Here is a 25,570-nt window from a genome sequence, read left to right as displayed (position 1 = left end):
TAATAATGTTAATAGTAATACTGTTAATGATAATAATGTCAATAATAATGTTAATAATAGTAATGTCAATAATAATGTCAATAATAATAATGATAATAATCATCTTAATAATAATGTTAATTATAATAATAATAACAACGTTAATAGTAATTTGTATAATAATGATAAAAATAATGTCAATAGTAATAATAAATACATAGACAGTATAAATAAGATTGATAGCTGTGGAGAATGATGGATTTTGCAGCCAATGATGGTAAATGGCCATCGTGTTTTGTTCGTGTGTGTGTCGTACACAGAGCTCTGCTGTCCTCCAGTGTTCATTATTGCTCAATGCAAGTCACTAATGAAGTTTTACGGGTAGCTATTGTGTAAAGAAAAAAAAACAGACACCTGTGTAATCGAACTCCTTCTAAGTGGTTTTAATAATTTGATGTGTTATGACATTTGAGGACAATCAATGCATGTTATTGATACTGAATGTAGTTCTCAGAATAGGCTATACGTGAATTAACACACATGATTCAATGAGTTGCTGAACAAAGTGTAATGACCTATAACTATGGGGAATGTTGTACACACACAACACAACACAAAATGACACCATTCCATGATGCCTATGTAGGTGTAAGGAATTAAGCTAAATATTTCGTAGTGCTGCTGATTTAAGTGATACTGGACCATAGTAGCAGCAAATACAATTGATTTATTTGGCAGTCATTATAATGGGGCCTACCAAATGGCTGTCATTATAATGGGGCCTACCAAATGGCAGTCATTATAATAGGGCCTACCAAATGGCAGTAATAATGGGATATTGGTGTGCGTGCAAATGTGGTCAATGGGTGTGAAATCTCTCTGTAGAAACCCTTATTTAACCAGCTCTACTTGGTACATAATTGGACGGCTGCTTCACTAATCTGTTGTAGTGGAAATGTGCCTCTTATTGTCCTAACCTATATTTAATGGATCCTTCTGTAGCACAGTTGGTAGAGCATGGCGCTTGTAACGCCAGGGTAGTGGGTTCGATTCCCGGGACCACCCATACGTAGAATGTATGCACACATGACTGTAAGTCGCTTTGGATAAAAGCGTCTGCTAAAGGGCATATATATATATATTTTTATTTATTTATGTGTAATCCATCAACCTGTTTTAGATTAACTAACTACAAAGTAATGACTCGGAACGTCGGGTTTGATACGAAAGCTTCTTTTAGTAAGAATACTTGTTCACGTTACATTTAACAACAATTGTTTTGGTACAGAGCAATGCAGGTAAAATGCTGTCGGAAAGTCAGCCACAATCACTCGCACCTGCACATAATTGGCGCGTTATCACTCATTCCTCTCGCAAGGCATTCTGGGACTTGCAGTCAAAAAGCGTAATTCAACACAACCCAATACAATTACATATGCAAATAAATCTAAAGAAATATTTTTAGATACAGTTCAAAGAATAAACCTAAACATGAACTCAAACACATTAAAGTTACAACATCCTGCGTGACACTTCTCCTGCAACCTGTAGTTCAAGTTCTTCAACAAAAAAAATAGCCACTATACATCTACCGTACGTGTCAATAACAGACTAAATGCCCAAGTCATGATGAAAAGATAAATGGGATTCCACTGATTAGTTCAGTTTGAGTCATAGTTGTTAATGTATACACCACGCCACAAATCCAAAATCTATTCCATGCATTTGGGTACAAATCTTCAGCACGTACAAAAGTCTAAATAAATGCACCGTTACACCTTTTTACGATGGTCTCCATCCTCTCTGATTTGATAGTAGCTGAGAACGGAAATCCTGGTTTCTGATTGGCCAAGCGGTCGTACTCTCCACCGCATGGGTTTCGTTACTAGTTACTCCAGCCACAAAGTCATAAACTCCGCCTATTTCTACAATGTCTCTTCTTAAAATGTGATGTTAAACCTTAATACTAACCTTAACCCTACTGCTAACCTTATGCCTAACCCTATCCTTAAATTTAGACCAAAAAGCACATTTTTGTTTTAATACATTTTTACGATATATCCTTTTTTACTTTGTGGATGTGCTATCTAGTGTAAACCACTGCCTTCAGTCTCATCTTTCTTCAGCTTCGCATTTGCCTGTCAAAGAACGAGGTGGTCACTCTGCACTTGATGACATTTCGCATGCAATTGTTGCAGTAATATGCCCTCTAAATTATAAGGGGCAGGTAAAAAAATACTCTTCTTCACTCAACATAAAGCGAAGGTAAGGTGTCACGTTACTTACTAGAGAAAAAAGAAAGTCAAACCTATAGCTAATGTTACCGGTTTAACACCCAAGCTAGCCAGCTAATAGCATTAGCTAACTAGCTAATGTGTGGCAAGACGGCAATTTGGTGATGCAAAAAAATCGAAACATTGCCGCTTTTTATGTCAGTTAGTAAATATATTTTTCTTAAATTGTTTTCTCTATGTGTCGGATAGTTAGCCAGTTGTATTTTCATAGTCTGAACAAATTTGTTGCTAGCTGGGAGAGGCTGTAGGGACACGCCTGGTGGCAATATTTATGACGTAACGGTATGCTGAGAACGTTACGAAAATGATGCGCGCGCTTCAAGGGGGCAGAAGGCCCTGTTTTAAGCCAGATGTCATCCAGATGTATATGCGTTTTATTTTGCCAGATGTCTAGCCCGCATTTTCCATAATCAACAAGTTAAAAGCGAACTTGGTGTCTGTGTTGGAGTCTGAGTTGAGTTGGAGTCTGTGTGTACTTCTGTTAGTACCACCGCACTGTAAATCAATGTGCACGAGTTGAAAATATTGAATGCATAGGGCACCACAGCAGTGGCGATTTTAGCATGTCAATCTTGGTGGGGCAAACAACTTTTTTTTTTTTTTTTTGTAGATGCATGCCAGCGAAGCCATTACACAACTCTAAACAATACATTCAATGCACTATAACAGTGACAAACAGTGCCCACAAACGTTTAGGTTCTACATGAAGCCGTTCTCGAGAGTGGAGTTTATGGCTGACTTGATTCATTAAATAAATATGGTTTCTATTGACTCCTTGCTGATTTGTGTACCTGGATAAGAACCACATTCTCCTTCAATAATAATGAATGTCAGCATGAGTTTTGACATTTGAACCATACACAAACATTACATTTATGTTCAGTAAATTCACAATATTTGTTATATAATTAACACTTGGTGTGGGGTGGCATTTCTTTGGGGGGCCGCACAGCCCTCCATGTGCTCGCCAGAGGTAGCCTGACTGCCATTAAGTACCGAGATGAGATCCTCAGACTCCTTGTGAGACCATATGCTGCTGCGGTTGGCCCTGGGTTCCTCCTAATGCAAGACAATGCTAGACCTCATGTACTGGAGTGTGTCAGCAGTTCCTGCAAGAGGAAGGCATTGATGCTATGGACTGGCCCGCCCGTTCCCCAGACCTGAATCCAATTGAGCACATCTGGGACATCATGTCTCGCTCCATCCACCAACTCCATCCACCAACGTTGCACCACAGACTGTCCAGGAGTTGGCGGATGCTTTAGTCCAGGTCTGGGAGGAGATCCCTCAGGAGACCATCCGCCACCTCATCAGGAGCATGCCCATGCGTTGTAGGGAGGTCATACAGGCACGTGGAGGCCACACACACTACGGAGCCTCATTTTGATTTGTTTTAAGGACATTACATCAAAGTTGGATCAGCCTGTAGTGTGGTTTTCCACTTTAATTTTGAGTGTGACTCCAAATCCAGACCTCCATGGGTTGATAAATTTGATTTCCATTGATAATTTTTGTGTGATTTTGTTGTCAGCACAATCAACTATGTAAAGAAAAAAGTATTTAATAAGAATATTTCATTCATTCAGATCTAGGATGTGTTATTTTAGTGTTCCCTTTATTTTTGTTGAGCAGTGTATAATGTTGTTGGGTCTGTAACTTACCATCCTCCTCGTGGAGAAAAGCACCCTAGGTAATTATAACACACAAAGTAAGAAACTATTAAATCCATCATTCAAACATTGCCTAAAATTATTAAGAGGATACTCATGAGATAGACCTATATAAGGAATATAACAATGCAGATGTACAAACTATGGCAATGGCATATATGACGATAAGCGGTTAAGAGACTGGCCGTAATCTTGATTAAGACATGAGTGAGCTGAGATGGATGTAGCCTATATGCCGCCTGTTTGTTCAGCACTTTTGAAATTGACAGCAACATTATTATTCAGAACATGGGCCGTTCTTACAGTATTCTCCCTGTACACCAAGTCAGAACCATATGATAAATTACGGGGTCACATATAAGCAGACAATGAAAGCTCTTACGATATTAAATCATTACATTTCTCTAAAACAGGCTATAGGCTACATGTGCACTACCAAGTCAGAACAGTAGGCTATATACCTATTCATTCAGCACTTTTGAAATGGACAGCAACATAATTCAGAACATGGGCCGTTCTTACAGTATTCTGCTGAATGCTTTGGCAAAAGCCAATGGGGATCCTAATAAAATACCTCAAAATACCAATACCATGTCAGATCAGTAGGATACGTTCTAAGAGGGAAAGGGACCCCATTCTTAGGGTGAGACACATGGGCTACTAACTGCTTACTACACAACATACACTTAGTATTACTTTCTTAGCTACGGTATACATATCTCCCCGGCATATTACATCACTTATGCAGCAGCCATACTAGACATATTTATGGACTCACCATTGTTGTGCTGTGCTCACTTGTCACAGGAAGTTGGCACGGTGGTCCTTCTTCCGGGCAAACTTCTCAACATTCTCTGGATGAAGTCACACTGGATTGACAGCATGGCCAATGCATTTACCCTTTGCTGGCCCATGGAGTTGCGTGTGAACATTTGTCTTTTTAAGGGTGGAAAAGTTTCTCTGTGACTCGGTGGTTGTCATCGGAGTGGTGATGATGATTTTGAGAAGAGAGACCGTCTCAGACAAGGCCTCCTGCAGGTTGTTCTCGTAGAGTGATTTCAATAAAGAAAGTGCTGTCTTTCCAGTGTTCAGCTCATAATGCTGTTAGATAGTGGACAGCTCCATTTTCAGCTTCTCCTGTTTGCCCACAGGCCATAGCTTGGTAGCGCACTGGAATGCTGCGGTGCTGAAAGGAATGTAAAGTTAAATAGTTAAATAAAGGTTAAATAAAAAAGTATATCGCCGGTGTGCACAACCGATCTCAAAGCTGACATGCATACCTATATTGTTTATTTATTTATTGTTTACTCCATGTGTAAATCAAATCAAATGTATTTATATAGCCCTTCGTACATCAGCTGATATCTCAAAGTGCTGTACAGAAACCCAGCCTAAACCCGACGTCCATCTCACCTAAACCCGTCGTCCGGGAAAATATTGGCACATCAAACAAAAATAAACTGCAACGAAAAAGCAAAAATGTGAACCAAGGTAAATTGATTTCCTTTAACTACCTAGCTACCTTTCTAAACATGAGGCTTCTCTCATGTAACTCTGTTGTCTGTTCACACTGCTATGCTTTATCTTGGCCAGGTCGCAGTTGCAAATGAGAACTTGTTCTCAACTAGCCTACCTGGTTAAATAAAGGTGAAAAAAAAAAAATATATATATAACGTAGGTAGATGATGTAATGACGCCACGAAAAATACAGCGCCACACGTGCAACACAGCATTCCTAACCTGATCCACAATGTCTGCTGTGTGGATCTTGACATAACAAAGGTCCATATGCAACGTTTGTGCTGCTATTATTTCCACGAGGAGGGGAGAAAGTGAAATCTTTCAATTCCACAAACCTAATTACTCATTTGAAAGTGCATCACCCCCCCCAAGACGCTCAGCGAATACTACGCAGAAATAAACTAAGTGCATACTTCCAACAACTGAACAAGTTCAAGTCGAGCAGTAATTTGAACGAGTAAGAACATTTCAGCGAGACAACTCAACGGCGAAATCTATTAACGCCAAGATAATGGAATTCATTGCCCTTGACAATCAACAGTTCTCTGTTGTGCATGATGTTGGCTTTCCCCAACTGGTCGAGCACCTCGAGCCCCAGTACACACTATCAAGTAGGCAATATTTTTCAGATGTTGCCCTACAGGAGTTACACAGTATTGTTGAAACGCACATCCATGTGCTACTTGCTAAGGGCGTCACTGCTATTAGCTTCACGACTGACATTAGGACCAGCGATGTCAGCCCCATGACCATGCTGAGTCTAACAGCACAGTGGGTCGCCGAGGATTTCGTACTGGGGAAAGCCGTATTGCATGCTCAAGAATGTGCTGGTTCTCATACCACTGCTGCCATTTCAATGGCATTTGCATTTGAAAACATGTTTGAAACTTGGTAAATCCCCAAGAACAAAGTACACGCTGTGCCACGTGATACTGCACGTAACATGAGAAAGGCTTTGGAAGAATGCAGAGTCGCCAGTTTGCCATGCATGGCGCACATTTGTAATTTTTCTCATTTACAAGTTGAACAATCTGTTCCTAACTGAACGAATGAACATATGACACTTTGTTTAAACTATTTAACTGTACTAGAACGCTTAAAAGGCAGAAAAATATTTAAATATCAGTTATTGGTATCGTTTTTTTTTTTAGCAAGGAAAATATCGGATATCGGTATCGGCCCAAAATGTCATATCGGTGCATCCCTAGTTTAGATGGATACTTTTGGCTGTTTTGGCTGCCAGAGACAATTTGCTTCTAAACAGAGTTTGCACTGTAAGCCAACAACACCACGGGGCACATTGTTCTTCGCTCCCGCTCGGCGAGCACTGCTGTCCGGCAGTAAGGAAAGGGAAGTAGCTGGGATAGTGTAACCAATATGCAATATCAGGCCAGGGTGACAGCTAAAGTGTGATTTTCACAGAAAATGTTCAACTACGGCTTTAACGTCTACATTTATGTAAAAACAGAATGATTCTGAACATTCGCTGACGTCCCAATTTCGGCAGACACATTTCAAATTCTCTCTGACGTTTATAGCCACAAGCATAAACTAGCTAGTTGGGAAGGGCTCATCAGGACGACTGACTGAACCCAATCCGTTCGCCTGCACTCGACTTTCAGCTGCACAACGTAAGTCATAAATTTGGGCACCAGGCATGTCTGTATAGCCTCTCCCCTAGCTCGCTAGTTCGTGTAAAAGTCAGTCTGAATTTCAAGCCATCATACGCAGACTGAGACCATGCGCAAGCAAGCCACACAGTCGATGGGTACAGTATGTGTTGTACTCCCTTTCTAATAGGTTTAGGCCTTCAGCTGTGAACCAGGTTAATCCCACACTCTGTTGTCATTGTTGTGACATTGGCAATCTATCTATCCAGCTAACGGTTACATGCCAAACAGTGGTACTGAATAGATGTATCGCTGTAGCTAATTTACTGTTCCACACAACCGTCTTCGATAGTAGGCTGTTTGGAATACAGTACAGTCAAAACAGCCATCCACTCAGACCAATGTTGTAGGTTACCCAGCTCTTGACCAAAATAACCAGTTCAAATGGCATACAAGTTTAAAGGTCATAGGGCTTACAGGAATAGCTGCCCTTTGAAAAGGGCAGTTGAATTTAAAAGCTATTCTGGCTAGAACATCTTGTGTTGTCATGATTGGATTAATATCAACAATATACTGTACTGGTTTTGTTTCGCCAAAGAAAATGTATCTGTTGCTTAGTCATTTTGAAAGATGTTTTGTGCATTGACACTCTTTTCAGCCTGTTCGGGCAGCCTGGCCTGCGTTTGACAGTGTGTTATTGCAAGGGCCATTCCTGTCTGGTCTCATAATGACAGTAGGCTTTATCACATTGTGTACTCTGCTCCTTGTAATAATAAAAAAAGGTAATGGCCTACTACAACAATTCTACTATAGTCATAGAGGAGGGAGTGGCAGTGTACACAGGTTACATTCAAATGAATGTGTAGGGAAATTTAAAGAAGGCATTGACTCACTCACTGGTTCTCAGTTTGCAGAGGGATTTCCTGAATGAAGCCATTTCCAAGTCTAGGCCTGACCTGCATTTCACAATTGTATCATTTACATTTACATTTAAGTCATTTAGCAGACGCTCTTATCCAGAGCGACTTACAAATTGGTGCATTCACCTTATGACATCCAGTGGAACAGCCACTTTACGATGTGTATCGAAGTGCTGCTCTAATTCTGTCTTTAATCACATTTTGAAATTATGTTAGGGCATTTCCTTACAGAACCAACATGGGAAGTTCATAGGAGCATATCAAATTGGGTGTCAAATGAAAGCAAAGAGTCAACATTTTTGGGAAATGAAGGCATTCGATACATTTTTTTCAACTATTTTGAATCTTAACATTTAGGCATAAGTAAAGGCTTTGATTTCTGGGTAAACAGATGGAAAAGGGGTCTTAGCTTTTTTTCTGGTAGATGTTTTCTATCAGAAATACATTAATAATGTGTTTTTGTGGTTTGCTAACTAATATCAACACTTCTATTTAGTTTTGGGGAAATTGTTTACCTTCTGTACATGTAAGAAACATTGCCTTGTGCCTTGTAATTCCATTACCAACAACCCATATATCTTGAAGATATTTTCTCATTTCTCTCCCTCACTACTCCCTCACTACTTACAGACGTAACAAGTCAAGGTAGACCTATCAACTAGTTAAGTGTTTTCACCGATATCAATTTTGTTAATGAATTAAAACTCGTAATTCCATTACCAAATTGTATCGAAATTACTGCAACTGAATTGGCTACAATGGGAAATCATAACGGGGCGGCAGCGTAGCCTAGTGGGTAGAGCGTTGGACTAGTAACCGGAAGGTTTTTTTACCTTTATTTAACCAGGCAAGTCAGTTAAGAACAAATTCTTATTTTCAATGACGGCCTAGGAACAGTGGGTTAACTGCCTGTAAAGGGGCAGAACGACAGATTTGTACCTTGTCAGCTCGGGGGGTTTGAACTGGCAACCTTCCGGTTACTAGTCCAACGCTCTTAACCACTAGGTTACCCTGCCGCCCCTATATGTTCTGATCTGTTGCATCAGCCTCATTGCTTTAAAAAAATAGTTTCTGTACAGTAGGCTAGTTGTATGAATTTTGGATCTATTGTAGGAGAACTGTCCCAGTCCGTTGGACCTGTCCTAGACAGATTTTATTTATCAGCCCCGGGACACCCTTAATTTCGAGCCCTGTTCAAAGCGTAATTCCGTTTTCTGTGGAATTGCCCATTACATTTTTGCATCTGTTCAGTGAGACGTCTGTGGCTTTGAGATGTCCACTATCAAATATCTCCACCTGTTTTGACTGCGACGTTCTGGGGCTGAAGTCCACTTGTCACCAGCAGTATTGCCAATGGGAGCGGTAAGAAACTACTTGTCACACTTCCTTCCTTCTAGCAACGTGTGCACAAAAGTCAAGTGGTTTCGTCAGCAAGGTCACATGCTGCAGATCGTGAGCCTAGCCTATATTATGCACTGCAGCTCTGAATGACCCCTCTTCACTGTTACAGCACATTCGGTCAGCCATCCAGTATAGAAATAGACACAGATAAATACACCTTGCAGCTATTTTTCCTCCAATACTTTTTTATCAGGAGAGGATTAAAGTGTGTGTTGATTGTGCTTGCTGTCACATAGCCTAGTACAAGTGTAACTCATAGCTGTCCATTGTTGATCTAGCAGGCTAGCTGCCTTGTCTTTACCCTACTTCTATTGCTGTTTTTTGTCTTGCCTTCTTTGTTGTCAAGCTCTACTTGATGCTCTAGAGTGATTCACATGAGTTCAGTGGCGACACCGTGGCTGTTTTTCCGAGCATAAAAGCAGTTCGAGTAACAGGTCACTAGCTAGGATTTCATTCAATTGGCGACAGATTTGAACAGGAACATTCTCAAATCTGCATAAAAACAATATACCCATTTACCCACCAGAGATGTTTCCATCAAATCAATTTGTTTGCGGATAAAAGGCTGTGCGTGAGGATGTAGTGCACGTAAAATATATATTATTATTTTGCGGTCAAATTATCATGTTCCAAAAAAAAAATATATATATATATATGTTGTGTTATATAGCGAATGTGCACGTTCTGGACTTGGCACATGCACTAGCCAAGAGGTCACAGATATAGCCTACCTTATCAGATTATTATGGACAAAGAGCGAGATGATTTTTATTTGTCAAACGGCAGCCAAGCATCGACCATCATGTCAGCAGAATAATATCCATATTTATTGGAAAGGACATCACCATGCACTCTCACCACCCTGTGGATTTAATCAAAACTTATTTAATCTGTAGCCTAATAAACTGCATGTTTACTTCGATAAGATGGTTATTAAATCAGTATTTGCGCACAAAGGCATTTCCACCTACCATTTCTCACGTAATTAATTTAGCAGACACAAAAAGCTGATCTAGTGTATTTTGTTTGGTTTACCGACCAGTCAATTTTTCAGGCTGTTGTGATTTCTTTTTTTATCCGACATGTACTCTACTCTCGTAAAAAGGCTGGATGGAAAACTCAACCGAGTAAACAGTTAGAGCATTGGGATAGGCCTAAATCTTCTGAGAAAAGAAAGCTTACTGGTGCATTGTGACTGCCGACACTATTGGTGCAGCATAGCATTGGGACTGCCCCGACTATTGGTGCAGCATAGCATTGGGACTGCCCCGACTATTGGTGCAGCATAGCATTGGGACTACCCCGACTATTGGTGCAGCATAGCATTGGGACTGCCCCGACTATTGGTGCAGCATAGCATTGGGACTACCCCGACTATTGGTGCAGCATAGCATTGGGACTGCCCCGACTATTGGTGCAGCATAGCATTGGGACTGCCCCGACTATTGGTGCAGCATAGCATTGGGACTGCCCCGACTATTGGTGCAGCATAGCATTGGGACTACCCCGACTATTGGTGCAGCATAGCATTGGGACTACCCCAACTATTGATGTAGCATAGCATTGGGACTACCCCGACTATTGGTGCAGCATAGCATTGGGACTACCAGGACTATTGGTGCAGCATAGCATTGGGACTGCCAGGACTATTGGTGCAGCATAGCATTGGGACTACCCCGACTATTGGTGTAGCATAGCATTGGGACTGCCAGGACTATTGGTGCAGCATAGCATTGGGACTACCCCGACTATTGGTGTAGCATAGCATTGCTTGTTAAACTCTCTGCAGTAGAGCAGCCAGAATACAGCATCCCAAAGAGCAGGCCTGTGTTTTTTGTTTGCACGAATCACATCACATGCCAGATACAATGAACTAACTAATAGTGCTGGGCAGAAAAGGAGGTCACTGTGAAGTGAATATAACATGTGATTATGACTCACAGGCCTGAGCATGACCTTTTGACTATAGTTCGATACTAGGCTTAGGCAGTCATCAGAGGTGTGTGTGTGTGTGTGTGTGTTCATGTGTTCATTAGGCTAGTGCACACCGTTTTGCACCGTAGCTAAATAAGTATTTCTTAATGAGCAAATTCCGGGAGATTCCTCCCTTTTCCCATCCTGTTTTCTTTCATTTGGTTGAATACGCCCCAGTTTCTAGTTGAAAGCACCTACTTCAGAGTTTAAACAGGCATGACTTCCCTATTCCCTTGTGATGTTTTGTGTGGCTTTTATTTATAGCCTTCCTTTTAGAAGAGGATTAGGAAGATCTTTCCAATGCTGGACAGTAAATTACTTTCTCTTCTCCAGATTAATGTCCCTCTATTGCTTTCGTCAAATGTAATCCAGCACCCAGTCTGTCTGTCTCGGATCTCAGCATCTGTGCAGCCAGGCCTACCCATGTCAAGTCAAGAAGATAAAGAAGACATTGGGGGGTGGGGACAGTGATGATGGTACTAGTTTAATATTTTTTGGAGGGATTAGGGAACGGGTGTGACTCTCGCTCACAATTAACATTGTAATGCCTAATGATTTATTTGGCTATTGCAAGTTTAAAAAAAACATGACATTTTGGATGTCAGAATGAGACTAGTGGCACTAGATGAAATGCAGTTGAAAGATCAGTCATTTGCATGCTGAGGAGCAAGTGTAGGTTATTATAGCCTAGTCGTGAAGCAATAACTTGTACAAAGATGGCAATTAAGTGAGATGACACACTGAATGTTAACGTAACAAAACTTAAAGGGCAATTCCACCACTTTTCAACTTCATTTTCATGATCTTCAGCACAATACCATTTTCTACATGGGCTATGTGAAAATGGCGCTTTTCTTTGTTACTTGGGGAGTAAGAAAATACCCTCCGTCTGGCTAGAAACTTGTCCAATGTCTCGCAAAGGGCACCTATTGATAGATGGGTAAAAAAAAAAAAAAAAAAAAAAAAGTTATATATCTTTGAGCGCGGTAAAGTTATTATTTACACGTACATTTTAAAAAAATGTATTTTTCTCCCCAATTTTGTGATATCCATTTGGTAGTGACAGCCTTTTCCCATCTCTGCAACTCCCGTACGGACTCGGGAGAGGCAAAGGTCGACAGCCATGCGTCCGAAACACGACCCTGCCAAGCCGCACTGCGTCTTGACACACTGTTCGCTTAACCCAGAAGCCAGCCGCACCAATGTGCCGGAGGAAACACCGTCCAACTGGCGACCGCGTCAACGTGCATGCGCCCGGCACGCCACAGGAGTCATTAGAGCGCGATGGGACAAGGACAACCCGGCTGGCCAAACCATCTTCTAACCCAGACGACGCTGGGTCAGTTGTGTCAACACACCCAGTCACTACAAAGATACAGGCGTCCTTCCTAATTCTGTTGCCGGAGAGGAACGAAACCGTTCAAGGATTTCACCGTGAGGCCAATGTTGACTTTGAAACAGTTACAGAGTTTAATGGCTGTGATAGGAGAAAACTGAGGATGGATCAACAACATTGTAGTTAGTACACAATACTAACATAAATGACAGTGAAAAGAAGCAAGCCTGTACAGAATATAAATATTCCAAAACAAGCATCCTGTTTTCAATAAGGCACTAAAGTAAAAACTGCACAAAATGTGGCAAAGAAATTAACTTTTTCCTGAACACAGTGTTATATTTGGGGCTAATCCCACACAACACATCACTAACACATCACTAACACTCTTCATATTTTTAAGCATGGTGTTGGCTGCATCATGTTATGGGTATGCTTGTCACCTGCAAGGACTAGGGAGTTTAGGGTGAAAAGAAATGGAATAAAGCTAAGCACAGGAAAACTCCTATAGGAAAAGCAGGTTCAGTCTGCTTTCCACCAGACACTGGGAGACAAATTCACCTTTTAGCAGGACAACAACATAAAACACAAGGCCAAATATACACTGGAGTTGCTTACCAAGATGACATTGAATGTTCCTGAGTGGCCTAGTTACCGTTTTGACTTACAGTGGAGCTGACAGCGTTTTAGCAACATAAAATCTTATTAAAATCTGTTCATACACACCCAAGCACTTAGTTTTCATAAAGTCATAGAATGTTTGGGAATGACTTAGAATAAAGCATTTGTGAAAATTCCACAGCAATATAGAAACTGGCAGTGCATTTGGACAATTAAACACTGTGATTAATAAAAACATCTATCTTGTCCAGGACCAGAGTCTACGCAGACCAGTGCACCATAGCCAATCAGAGCCACAGTAGGCCTACAGTGCATTCGGAAAGTATTCAGACCCCTTGACTTTTTCCACGTTTTGTTACGTTACAGCCTTATTCTAAAAATGATTAGATTGTTTCCATCCCTCATCAATCTACTTACAATACCCCATAATAACAAAGCAAAAATAGGACTTTAGAATTTTTTGCAAATTTACTAAAAATACAAAACCGAAATATCACATTTACATAAGTATTCAGACCCTTTACTCAGTACTTTGTTGAAGAACCTTTGGCAGCGATTACAGCCTTGAGTCTTCTTGGGTATGACACTAATAAGCTTGGCACACCTGTATCTGGGGAGTTTATCCCATTCTTCTCTGCAGATCCTCTCAAGCTCTGTCAGGTTGGAGGGGGAGCGTCGCTGCACAGGTATTTTCAAGTCTCTCCAGAGATGTTCGATCGGATTCAAGTCCGGGTTCTGGCAGGCCACTCAAGGACATTCAGAGTCTTGTCTCGAGCCACTCCTGCATTTTGTTGGCTTAGTGTCGCTGTGTGCTTAGGGTCGCTGTCATGTTGGAAGGTGAACCTTGGCCCCAGTCTGAGATCCTGAACGCTCTTCATCAAGGATCCCTCTGTCCTTTGCTGTGTTCATCTTTCCCTCGATCCTGACTAGTCTCCCAGTCCCTGCCGCTGAAAACAATCCCCACAGCATGATGCTGCCACTACCATGCTTAACCATAGGGATGGTGCCAGGTTTCGTCCTGACGTGACATTTACATTTACATTTAAGTCATTTAGCAGACGCTCTTATCCAGTGACGCTTGGCATTCAGGCCAAAGAGTTCAATCTTGGTTTCATCAGACCAGAGAATCTTGCTTCTCATGTTCTGAGAGTCCTTTAGGTTCCTTTTGGCAAACTCCAAGTGGGCTGTCATATGCCTTTTTACTGAGCAGTAGCTTCTGTTTGGCCAAATACACACTGAGTGCATAAAACATTAGGAACACCAGCCTATATTTAGTTGCACCCCTTGCACTCAGTTTGGCTGGTCAGCCAGCTCTAGGAAGAGTCTTGGTGATTACAAATTTCTTCCATTTAAGAATGATGGAGGCCACTGTGTTCTTGGAGACCTTCAATGAAGCAGAAGTGTTTTGGTACCCTTCCCCAGATCGGTGTCTCGACATAAGCCTGTCTCTGATCTCTACGGACAATTCCTTCAACTTCGTGGCTTGGTTTTTGCTCAGACATGCACTGTCAACTGTGGGACCTTACATAGACAGGTGTGTGCCTTTTCAAATCAATTGAATTTACTCCAATCAAGTTGTAGAAACATCTCAAAGATGATCAATGGAAACAGGATGCACTTGAGCTCAATTTCGATTCTCATAACAAAGGGTCTGAATACTTTATGTAAATAAGGTATTTCTGTTTTTCATTATGAATACATTTGCAAAAATGTCTAAAAAATCTGTTTTCGCTTTGTCATTGTGGGGTATTGTGTGTAGATTCACGAGGGAAAATAACAATGTTATTCATTTTAGAATAAGGCTGTAACATAACAAAATGTGGAAAAAGTCAAGCGGTCTGAATATTTTCCGAATGCACTGTATATATTCAAATAAGCAATTTTCCACACAGGCCTCCATCACTCACTTTGAACTGGACTGTGTATTTACAGGCAGTATCAACAGTGTGACTTTAGAACATTCGCCAAAAGCCTGCCTGCCTATGTGTTCCATGCCAAATACATTTGATTGATGACTAAGAGATATGCTAACTGTGGATAATATCCACCAAAATATCCACACATTTTTTTTTATATGACTGTAGGAAGTTGGTCACTCACCCACTCCTCCAATGACATGACGTCCTCCCAGCAACTTTAGGCTCTGTCCTTAGCTTGCTAAATAAATAGCTAGCTACATAAATAGATACGCTAGCCCAGGGGTGTCAAACTCATCAGGGCCATATTGAAAGAAAAAAAATGACTTTGTGGTTCTAAAAATATGTGCAACTGCGACCCAAACTGGCCATTGTTTTATTAGAAAAAATATGGCCCTAAATTCTATGTGGTGCTTAGGTTAATGTTCTTTCCTAAAATGTAAGAAATCAGCTTTCTGAGTATCCTTGTAAGGCTGTTTTAACCATACAGAAATATCCCATATTGGTCGGGCTATAGGGCAGCATGTAATAATATGCCAATAATAATATATGCCATTTAGCAGACGCTTTTATCCAATGTGTGCATACATTCTACGTATGGGTGGTCCCGGGGATCGAACCCACTACCCTGGCGTTACAAGCGCCATGCTCTACCAACTGAGCTACAGAAGGACCATGTAGCCTATCAGATAAGAGTGTTAGGCCAGTAATCAAAAAGATGCTGGTTCAAATTCCCGAGCCGGCAAGGTGGAAATCTGCTGTTCTTTTAACCCCCCCCCCGACAACAACTGCTCCTTCAGCGCTGATGATGTGGATGTTGATTAAGGCAGCCCCCCTGCCTACACCTCTGATTCAGAGGGGTTGGGTTAAATGCGGAAGATACATTTCGGTTTATTTAAATTCAGTTGTGCAACTGACTAGGTATACCTGATAGCCACTGCTGTTGTCATCTCTCCTCCAGGACCTGAGAGCAACTGCTGTGCACCATGTTGTCTAGACTGAGGGCATCACTGATGCTGCGGCCCTGTGTGAGCGCCTGCCGCTGGACACACACCAAAGAGAAGGGCAAGCCTCTCATGTTGAACCCTCGCACCAACAAGGTAAGTGCCAGGGGGCACTAACACCATCCTCGTACAACGTGTGTGTGTGTGTGTGTGTGTGTGTGTGTGTGTGTGTGTGTGTGTGTGTGTGTGTGTTGGGTCTGGAGTGCATGAGAGATGATGCCACAGAAGGCCGTGATGCAGATGGAAACGGAGGAGGGAGGTGAGCCCGGTACATTATAATACTGTCATGCTACCCTGTACATTACAATACTGCTATTATTCCCTGTACATTACAATACTGCTATTATTCCCTGTACATTACAATACTGCTATTATTCCCTGTACATTACAATACTGCTATTCTACCCTGTACATTACAATACTGCTATTCTTCCCTGTACATTACAATACTGCTATTCTTCCCTGTACATTATAATACTGCTATGCTTCCCTGTACATTACAATACTGCTATTCTTCCCTGTACATTACAATACTGCTATTCTTCCCTGTACATTACAATACTGCTATTCTTCCCTGTACATTACAATACTGCTATGCTACCCTGTACATTACAATACTGCTATGCTACCCTGTACATTACAATACTGCTATTCTACCCTGTACATTACAATACTGCTATTCTACCCTGTACATTACAATACTGCTATTCTACCCTGTACATTACAATACTGCTATGCTACCCTGTACATTACAATACTGCTATGCTACCCTGTACATTACAATACTGCTATGCTACCCTGTACATTACAATACTGCTATTCTACCTTGTACATTATAATACTGCTATGCTACCCTGTACATTACAATACTGCTATGCTACCCTATACACTATAATACTGCTATGCTACCCTGTACATTACATACTGCAAAATATTATATCATACTGCTATTTATTTTGACATTTTAATGCTATTTTAATAATAGAACTAAATGTGCTTTTGCTACTAGTGCTTGACCCTCGGGTGGGCAAAATATTATATCATTGTTTTTTTGAGTATTTGACCCTATTTTAATAATAGAAGTTCTAAATGTGCTTTTTGAGTAGTGCTTGACCCCAGGGTGGCAACACATACATTGTGCTTTTTGAGTAGTGCTTGACCCCAGGGTGGCAACATATACATTGTGCTTTTTGAGTAGTGCTTGACCCCAGGGTGGCAACACATACATTGTGCTTTATGAGTAGTGCTTGACCCCAGGGTGGCAACACATACATTGTGCTTTTTGAGTAGTGCTTGACCCCAGGGTGGCAACATATACATTGTGCTTTTTGAGTAGTGCTTGACCCCAGGGTGGCAACACATACATTGTGCTTTATGAGTAGTGCTTGACCCCAGGGTGGCAACACATACATTCTATGTGATTGTAATGGGTCTTTCTCCATTCTGATTGTTTTATACTGTTCAATTCAACTTCAACCCAAAAAAAGTAATCGTTTTCATCAATTTCTGCATTTGAGATCAGTTCCGCACTGGCATGTAGGGTTGCACAATATGGGAAAGTAATCTGGGCCTTATTTTTAACCTAATGTTGCAATTTGACTTTTTTGGTTTAACCTTTATTTAACTAGGTAAGTCGGTCACTCCAACCAAATCAAATCAAATTTTATTTGTCACATACACATGGTTAGCAGATGTTAATGCGAGTGTAGCGAAATGCTTGTGCTTCTAGTTCCGACAATGCAGTAATAACCAACAAGTAATCTAGCTAACAATTCCAAAACTCCTACCTTATAGACAGACACAAGTGTAAGGGGATAAGAATATGTACATAAAGATATATGAGTGAGTGATGGTACAGAGCGGCATAGGCAAGATACAGTAGAGGGTATAACCATTAGGCTACCTGCCACCCCTGTTGGAATCATGAGAATAGAATGTCTATTCTAATTCTATATAGTTAGAATATAGTGGGCACCTTCAATACAGTGTTGTTTGACATGACAACGAATGAAAATGCCAGGGAGGAGTTATTGTGACAGGGTAGGAACTAATGTGTGTTTCTTAGGGACCCTATAATCTTTGGCTACATTGAATGTTTTCTAGCTAACATATTCTTGCTTTGCGTTTAACTCTTTCATTTTGAAGACACTGTTGCACAAACAACATGCTGATGTAGGTCTACACAATCTTTGGTATTATCAGGCTGTATAGCTAATTACGCTTGCTCTTACTCATTTATTAGCTAGCAAGCGATTAGCATTAGCCGCTAACAAGATTTAGGAACAACTTGCTAAGAAAAGACAAACTAGCTGTTTGCAGATGTAAGAAACCCAAGCTAATAGTGTAGTTATAGAATGCTAGTAGTTTTACATTTAGAAGCAAAGTGACAAGTGCTTCGTTGTCATCAACAGTGTTGCATATGCTGCATTGACCATGCAGACTGAACGCAAGCGTCGTGGTTGAGGAACATCAAATGCGCTCCTTGAGTGACAGGGGGCGTGGCTAGGTCTGTGTGGATAGCGGCGTCGAGAGAGAAGACTAAAGTAGCGAAGTAAACTCAAAATGGACGTTACACACTGCGTATCACATTTAACAAACCAAACATTCAAATACCGGTATAGAAGGTAAAGTAAAACCCCAAACCGGTCCGTGCATCAATACCGTTAATATCGTAAAAAACGGTATACCACCTAGCCCTATATTCTACCCTGTACATTAGAATACTGCTATGCTACCCACAGTACTACTGGAGCTTGTTCTCTATCCCCTTCTGTTCCCCCGGCCTTTCTGGGGAAGGTTATGGTTTCCGTCTAGTACCCCAAGCCTCCAACTGGCAAAATGAACATGAATGAGCTTGACACGTGCTCGTACTCGAAACCATCTCCGAGGGCAAGTCGTCCCAACATACATTCATAATGTCTTTCAGCTCTATGAATGTATGTTGGGACGACCTAGTGTTCCCCCCCTCTAAAGTTGACCTGGGATTCCATGTACTGCAGGCATGGTTCAATTTCAGAGGAAGGCTGTACCCCAAATACACATTCACTGGCTCATAGAAACCAGGTCAGTGAGTTGTGATGCCATCTGTGCAGAGGGCAGCTGTCAGTCTGAGGGGAATGTTCAGAGCAGCATCTCTGCTTCAGTACTATGCTTATGTAGCTTCCGTCCCTCTCCTCGCCCCAACCTGGGCTCGAACCAGGGACCCTCTGCACACATCAACCACAGTCGCTCACGAAGCATCGTTACCCATCGCGCCACAAAAGCCACGGCCCTTGCAGAGCAAGAGGGACAACTACTTCTAGGTCTCAGAGCGAGTGACGTCACCGATTTTGAAACACTATTAGCGCGCACCACTGCTAACTAGCTAGCCATTTCACATCGGCCACACTTACTTGCCCCAGTGCCAGTCAGATCCTGTTAGCTCACTGGCGATGTTTACCCTGACTACCTCGCTGTCTCCCCTTCATTATCTCTCGCTCTGTCCCTCATCAAATTTAATTAAAACAAGTTAATTTGTCAAATGCACATGATACAGTGTAGATGTGTACACAGTACAATGAAATGATTACTTCTCCTCTCAACAGTGCAACAGCTACAATTTTTTTATTGAAAGAACATTTATGTCTCCCTCATTCTCTTTGGTTTATTTCCATTCCTCCAGGGCATGGCCTTCTCACTGCAGGAGAGGCAGATCCTGGGTCTCCAGGGTCTTCTGCCCCCCAAGATAGAGTCCCAGGACATCCAGGCCATGCGCTTCCAGAGGAACCTGAAGAAGATGACAGAGCCACTGGAGAAGTGAGAACGGGCTCGGGTCAAAAGTAGTGCACTATATACGGAATAGGGTGCCATAGGGCTCTGGTCTAAAGTAGTGCACTATATAGGGAATAGGGTGCCATTTGGGATGTAGGCTTGTGAGCGGCAACAAATGTCAACCGAAGCCAAATAATATTTTCATGCATTACAGCGTCTGAGACTGCAGAAGTGCATTTCTTATTGCTACACTAAGTAATGAACTGAATGGCATCTGTAACCACGACCAAAACTCTTCCCAGGTACATTTACCTGATGGGGATACAGGAGAGGAATGAGAAGCTCTTCTACCGCGTGCTGATGGAAGACATTGAGGAGCTGATGCCTATCGTTTACACTCCCACTGTGGGCCTGGCCTGTACGCAGTACGGACACATCTTCAGGAGGCCCAAGTAAGAGCTGGGTCTTGATTATTATTATTATTATTTTTAAACATGTTTAGTAATGTCCCTCTGCTCTTTCATGAGAAAAAACAACCTCTCAGGTTACTATAGAAATGGGCTTTGATTAGATTGCTAAAATCTGTTTAGATGGCTAAAAATGATTGGATTGTTAAAATGTCAGATTTCCTATCAGACAAAGGGGAGGGAGTTAACTGTCTGCGGACTCTATTCCTTTACCCACAGAGGCCTGTTCATATCCATCTTGGATCGAGGCCATATTCGCTCCATATTGGACAACTGGCCAGAGACCAATGTGGCGGTAAGCTGAGTTCCAGCACCATATTGAAAACATTGTCTTTATGTTGATATGGCCTTGCTGTGTAATGGAGTGACAGTCCCTCGCTCTCTGACAGCCCCCCTCGACAGTCCCCCCCTCGCTCTCTGACAGTCCCCCCCTCGCTCTCTGACAGTCCCCCTCCCTCCCTCAGCCCCTCCCTCTCTGACAGCCCCTCCCTCCCTCACTCTCTGACAGCCCCTCCCTCCCTCACTCTCTGACAGCCCCTCCCTCCCTCACTCTCTGACAGCCCCTCCCTCCCTCACAGCCCCTCCCTCGCAGTGTGGCATTCATTAGGGGAAGTTCAGGTAGTCCCACCCCTGTCTGTTTCAGCTTCGTTTGTTGCTTAATGAATAGAACCCCTACCTGTTGTCCAGGCAGTCGTGGTGACAGATGGAGAGCGTATCCTGGGCTTGGGGGACCTGGGGGTGTTTGGGATGGGCATCCCTGTGGGGAAACTGTGCCTGTACACCGCCTGCGCTGGTATCAGGCCTGAGAGGTGCCTTCCTGTGGTCATCGACGTGGGAACTGACAACGAGGCAAGTTTAAAAAACAAATCAAATCAAGCTTTATTGAAGTTCGCATCGAAATGAAAACATCTCAGTACAATTAGTTAGTGCTGTTTGGGGTTTTAGGCTGGGTTTCTGTACAGCACTTTGAGATATCAGCTGATGTACGAAGGGCTATATAAATACATTTGATTTGATTTGACAACAAAGATGAACTAAGGAGCTCCCAATATGCAAATTGGTTGTCATGTTATATATACAAAAGGCTGTTAGCTATCTTATCATACTGTACTGTATCATATCTATAACCAGTCTCCTTATTCCAGACCCTTCTGAAGGACCCATTCTACATGGGTTTGTACCAGAAGCGGGATCGTTCCCAGCTCTACGATGACCTGATCGATGAGTTTATGGAGGCTGTGGTGGACAAGTACGGCCAGGACACCCTGATCCAGTTTGAAGACTTTGGGAATCACAATGCATTCCGCTTGATGAGGAAATACCGCGAGAAGTACTGCACCTTTAACGATGACATCCAAGGTCTGTATTCACACCATGTAAATATAGTATGCCAAATGGAGTGTGTTGTAGTGAGTATGTACAGCTAGATGAATAACAGACCTGGGTTCAAGTACTATTTGAAATCATTTAAAAATACTTTACTATGTGATTGATTGAGCCTGGCTCAGTATAACAAATATAATATTCTCACGAATGCAAACCCCGCCCATCTGGCACTCCAGGCAGACTAGAGCAAATGCTACTAGTATTTGAAAGAGTTCAAATAGTATTTGAACCCAGGTCTGGTGAATAGCTGTGCATTTACAGCGTGTGTTGTGGTGTTCAGGAACTGCAGCGGTTGCCCTGGCAGGGCTGTTGGCAGCTCAGAGGGCCATTGGAAAACCCATCACTGAACATAGGATTCTGTTCTGCGGAGCAGGGGAGGTAGGCCATTCTCCTACTTGTATTACCAGATTTCAGTGTCTGCGTACAGCAATACCGTTACCTGACATAATGTAGTAGGTAGTAAATGTATGTACCAAATGGTTAACACTGTGCTCACTAAATCATAATAAGAAGTGTCGTTTTTCTTTGGTCAGCTGAATAATAAATAATTGTGTGTTGTTTCTTCAGGCTGCCCTGGGTATCGCCAGCCTGATTACCATGTCGATGGTGGAGAAGGGGTTAACCCAGGACGAAGCCAGGAAAAAGATCTGGATGTTTGACAAGGACGGGCTACTGGTCAAGGTTGTGGTCCAGTCCAAACACAGACACGTTGTCTTTCACTTCTTCTTTGTAACTGTCTGTGTGGCGGAACTGAAACACTGTGTATGGACTAACATTAGAGTCAACAGAAATGGAATCTGAATTCGGTCATTTTTAATTTGTATCAAGAAATGTAATTTAAATTCAGTGTTTTTTCCTGTGACTTGCTGTAGGGCCGATCGCAGGAGACAGATAGCAACCAGGAGGCTTTTGTGCATGAAAGTCCCGGAGATGTGCAGAGCTTCTTAGATGCAGTCAACGTCATCCAACCAACAGCCATTATCGGTAAGATCCAAATTCTCCATTCTCATCTTTATAATAGTAAAAATACATTGTATAATTAAAATCAGTGTTACTCTTGTTGTCCGTGCTTTCTGAAACCCTGGTAACCCTAACTTGTTGCCTGTGCGCAGGTGTGTCCGGGGCTGGACGCCTCTTTACCCACGACGTCCTTAAAAAGATGGGCACCATAAATAAACGACCAATTATATTTGCCTTGAGCAACCCCACCACCAAGGCAGAGTGCACGGCTGAAGATGCCTATACCCTCACAGATGTACGTATCGATTCACCCATGTCGTCCTAAATGACTCCCTGTTCCCTACATAATGCACTACAGACGTACTGCACTATGTAGGGAATCAAGCATAATTTGGAACGCAGGCCTCCTCCTCATGTTTTGTTAGTGTGTAGGCCCAGACCCGCACACTGACCCACAGTCACCATGGCTTCTCTCTCTGTATGTGGTTTGATATTCAGGGCCGATGCCTGTTTGCCAGTGGAAGTCCGTTTGGCACGGTGACTCTGGCTGATGGACGTGTTTTCACACCTGGACAAGGGAACAATGCTTACATATTCCCAGGTTAGAATCATTAGATTATCACGTTTTCTTGTCTGTATTTACAAAGAAAATCTCAGTGAGCCTTCTCTCGTCAAAACAGGGGGAAAGTGTGGAAAGTGGGGAAAGTGGATACGCATAGGTGCGCCACCTAAGTGCATTGTGAGACTTGTGTCAACTGTTGAAAAAGGGGTAAAGTGCATTGTGTCTGCTTTGTCTGGCTGCAGGTGTAGCCCTGGCTGTGATCCTCAGTGGCGTGAGACACATCAGTGACACGGTCTTCCTGGAGGCTGCCAAGGTCAGAAATAAAGCTGCGTTTCACTCGTTCAGACCTCTCGACCTGTCTCCGTTCAGCTCCCCTGTGTTTACACACTATTTGATAAAAAAAGACAGGCGTTTATAAAGAGATATTTTACACATTTTAGTATTTTGTTTACAGAGAAAATTGTTATGCAAATGATATGCAAATGATGAGTGTTTTTTTGTCAGACCCTGGCAGACCAGTTGACTGATGAGGAGCTGGCGGAGGGGAGGCTGTACCCACCACTGTCCAACATCCGAGAGGTCTCTCTCCAGATGGCAGTCAAGGTCAGGATCAGACACTCAAACATCTCGCTTCTTGTCTGTCAAATACATTTCGAGGGAGATCAATTCATAATTTGAAAAATCATTCTACAAAATGAGCAAGGTAAAAGTCCTTTTGATTATGATGAAATCGGTGGCTTCGTCATAAACACGAAATATACTGAGGATTATGTAGAGTACCGTCCTGCCTTTGGTCTGATAGTGTCAGAGGGCACATTTGAGAAGATAATGAAGTAAAATATGTGCCTTATCTGCTCAATAACTCAATCCGCCTTTGCACTCGTTCTAAACAACGCTCATTTTTTTACATTTCGGCAAAGGGTAAAGACTACAAAACTTTGTCCAATCTGTTCAAAACAAATTCTAGTTTTGGGAACAGAAAATCAGATATGTTATTAATGAGAATATTTGCATAATGTCGGCCAAAATATATCTCGTTCAATCTTCTCCCACTGCCAACCACTGGGTCTTCCTCTCACCACCATATTTGGTAGTGAGTGGAAACACCAAGCGGATGCTTCACATTTATAAGTCCAGTGAAATATCTGAGTCATTGTTCTTTCTGTGGCAAAGATGTGCCTTTAAATGTACTCTGCATCTCACTGTCGCCCCCTGCAGGTGGTCCGGTTTGTGTACGCCAACAACATGGCCTTCCGGTACCCAGAGCCCAAGGACAAGGACACCTTTGTCAGGTCAACTGTATGGGACATCAACTACGACTCATTTCTCCCTGACATCTATGAGTGGAAAGGGATGAACCCAGCACCTGATCATTAGAGAGTTTTGGGTGTGGAAAGGGGGCAACAAATCACGGTAGGATAGTTGGGCGGGCATTAAAGAGGGAATGGTAAAACTGGGAGGTGGGGAGGACAGTGAAGGGCAGATCCTAGGGCAGATATTTGACTGATTTGCTTGTCAAAATCAATTGGCAGGCCAGAAAAATGTATATCCAGTTTTTGTCATTCATGAGTGGCCTGGAGTTTTTTCTTTTTCTACCCAAATACCCCCCCATTTATGTTTAACACGGGCCCTGATTTTCCTTGTTCAGTTTCTACATGAAAAACACTCCAGAAGTGGAGTTATTGTTAGTCAACATGCTGCTAGTTAAACAGAAGGATTCCAACATATAATATCACTCCAAGCTCTAAAGACCTTGCTTGAATTAGTTCATGAAACAGTTATGCAAAAAATACAAGTAAAATAAGTAAAACTCGGTAATAGTTTAAAGGCTTTTTTGTTTATTTTTTGTTGTTGTTGTCCATATCCCCATAAGAAATAATATCCAGTGTATGTATATTGTGTTATTGACATTCTAGTCATTTAGCTAGGGTTGGGGTCAATTCTGTTTTTAATTCCAGATAATTCAGGAACTGCACTGAAATTCCAATTCTCTTGAATGCTTTTCAATGAGGAACATTTTGAATTGGAATTTGGTCTGCTAAATTCAGGGTTGGGTTCAATAAGGAAAGTAAACGTTCTTATTCAGAGGGACTTTATGCACTTGTTAGACAGTTGACAGAGCCTGGATGTTTTGTAGAGAGTGTGTTCGCATGTGGATGTGAAATGTCTCCTAGCTCTGATGATATTTAACTTGGAAGA

The 25,570-nt window shown here is 42.1% G+C and overlaps 1 protein-coding gene across 1 annotated transcript; it reads left to right on the top strand.

Annotated features, from left to right (window-relative positions):
- Positions 1-1,951: 1,951 nt before the first annotated feature.
- me2 (malic enzyme 2, NAD(+)-dependent, mitochondrial) lies at positions 1,952-24,848 on the top strand. The gene is made up of 15 exons (XM_052461111.1): positions 1,952-2,244; positions 16,204-16,342; positions 19,908-20,041; positions 20,299-20,448; positions 20,683-20,758; positions 21,151-21,312; positions 21,609-21,822; positions 22,130-22,227; positions 22,417-22,530; positions 22,722-22,833; positions 22,962-23,104; positions 23,308-23,410; positions 23,614-23,684; positions 23,876-23,974; positions 24,590-24,848. Exons 2-15 carry the CDS (start codon positions 16,229-16,231, stop codon positions 24,746-24,748), a joined length of 1,749 nt encoding a protein of 582 aa, XP_052317071.1. The 5' UTR covers positions 1,952-2,244; positions 16,204-16,228; the 3' UTR covers positions 24,749-24,848.
- Positions 24,849-25,570: the final 722 nt, after the last annotated feature.

Source organism: Oncorhynchus keta, chromosome 14 (genome assembly GCF_023373465.1).
Source record: "Oncorhynchus keta strain PuntledgeMale-10-30-2019 chromosome 14, Oket_V2, whole genome shotgun sequence".
NCBI lineage: Eukaryota > Metazoa > Chordata > Actinopteri > Salmoniformes > Salmonidae > Oncorhynchus > Oncorhynchus keta.
Note: the sequence above shows the minus strand (reverse complement) of the source record. Positions and strands in the feature narration are given on the sequence as shown.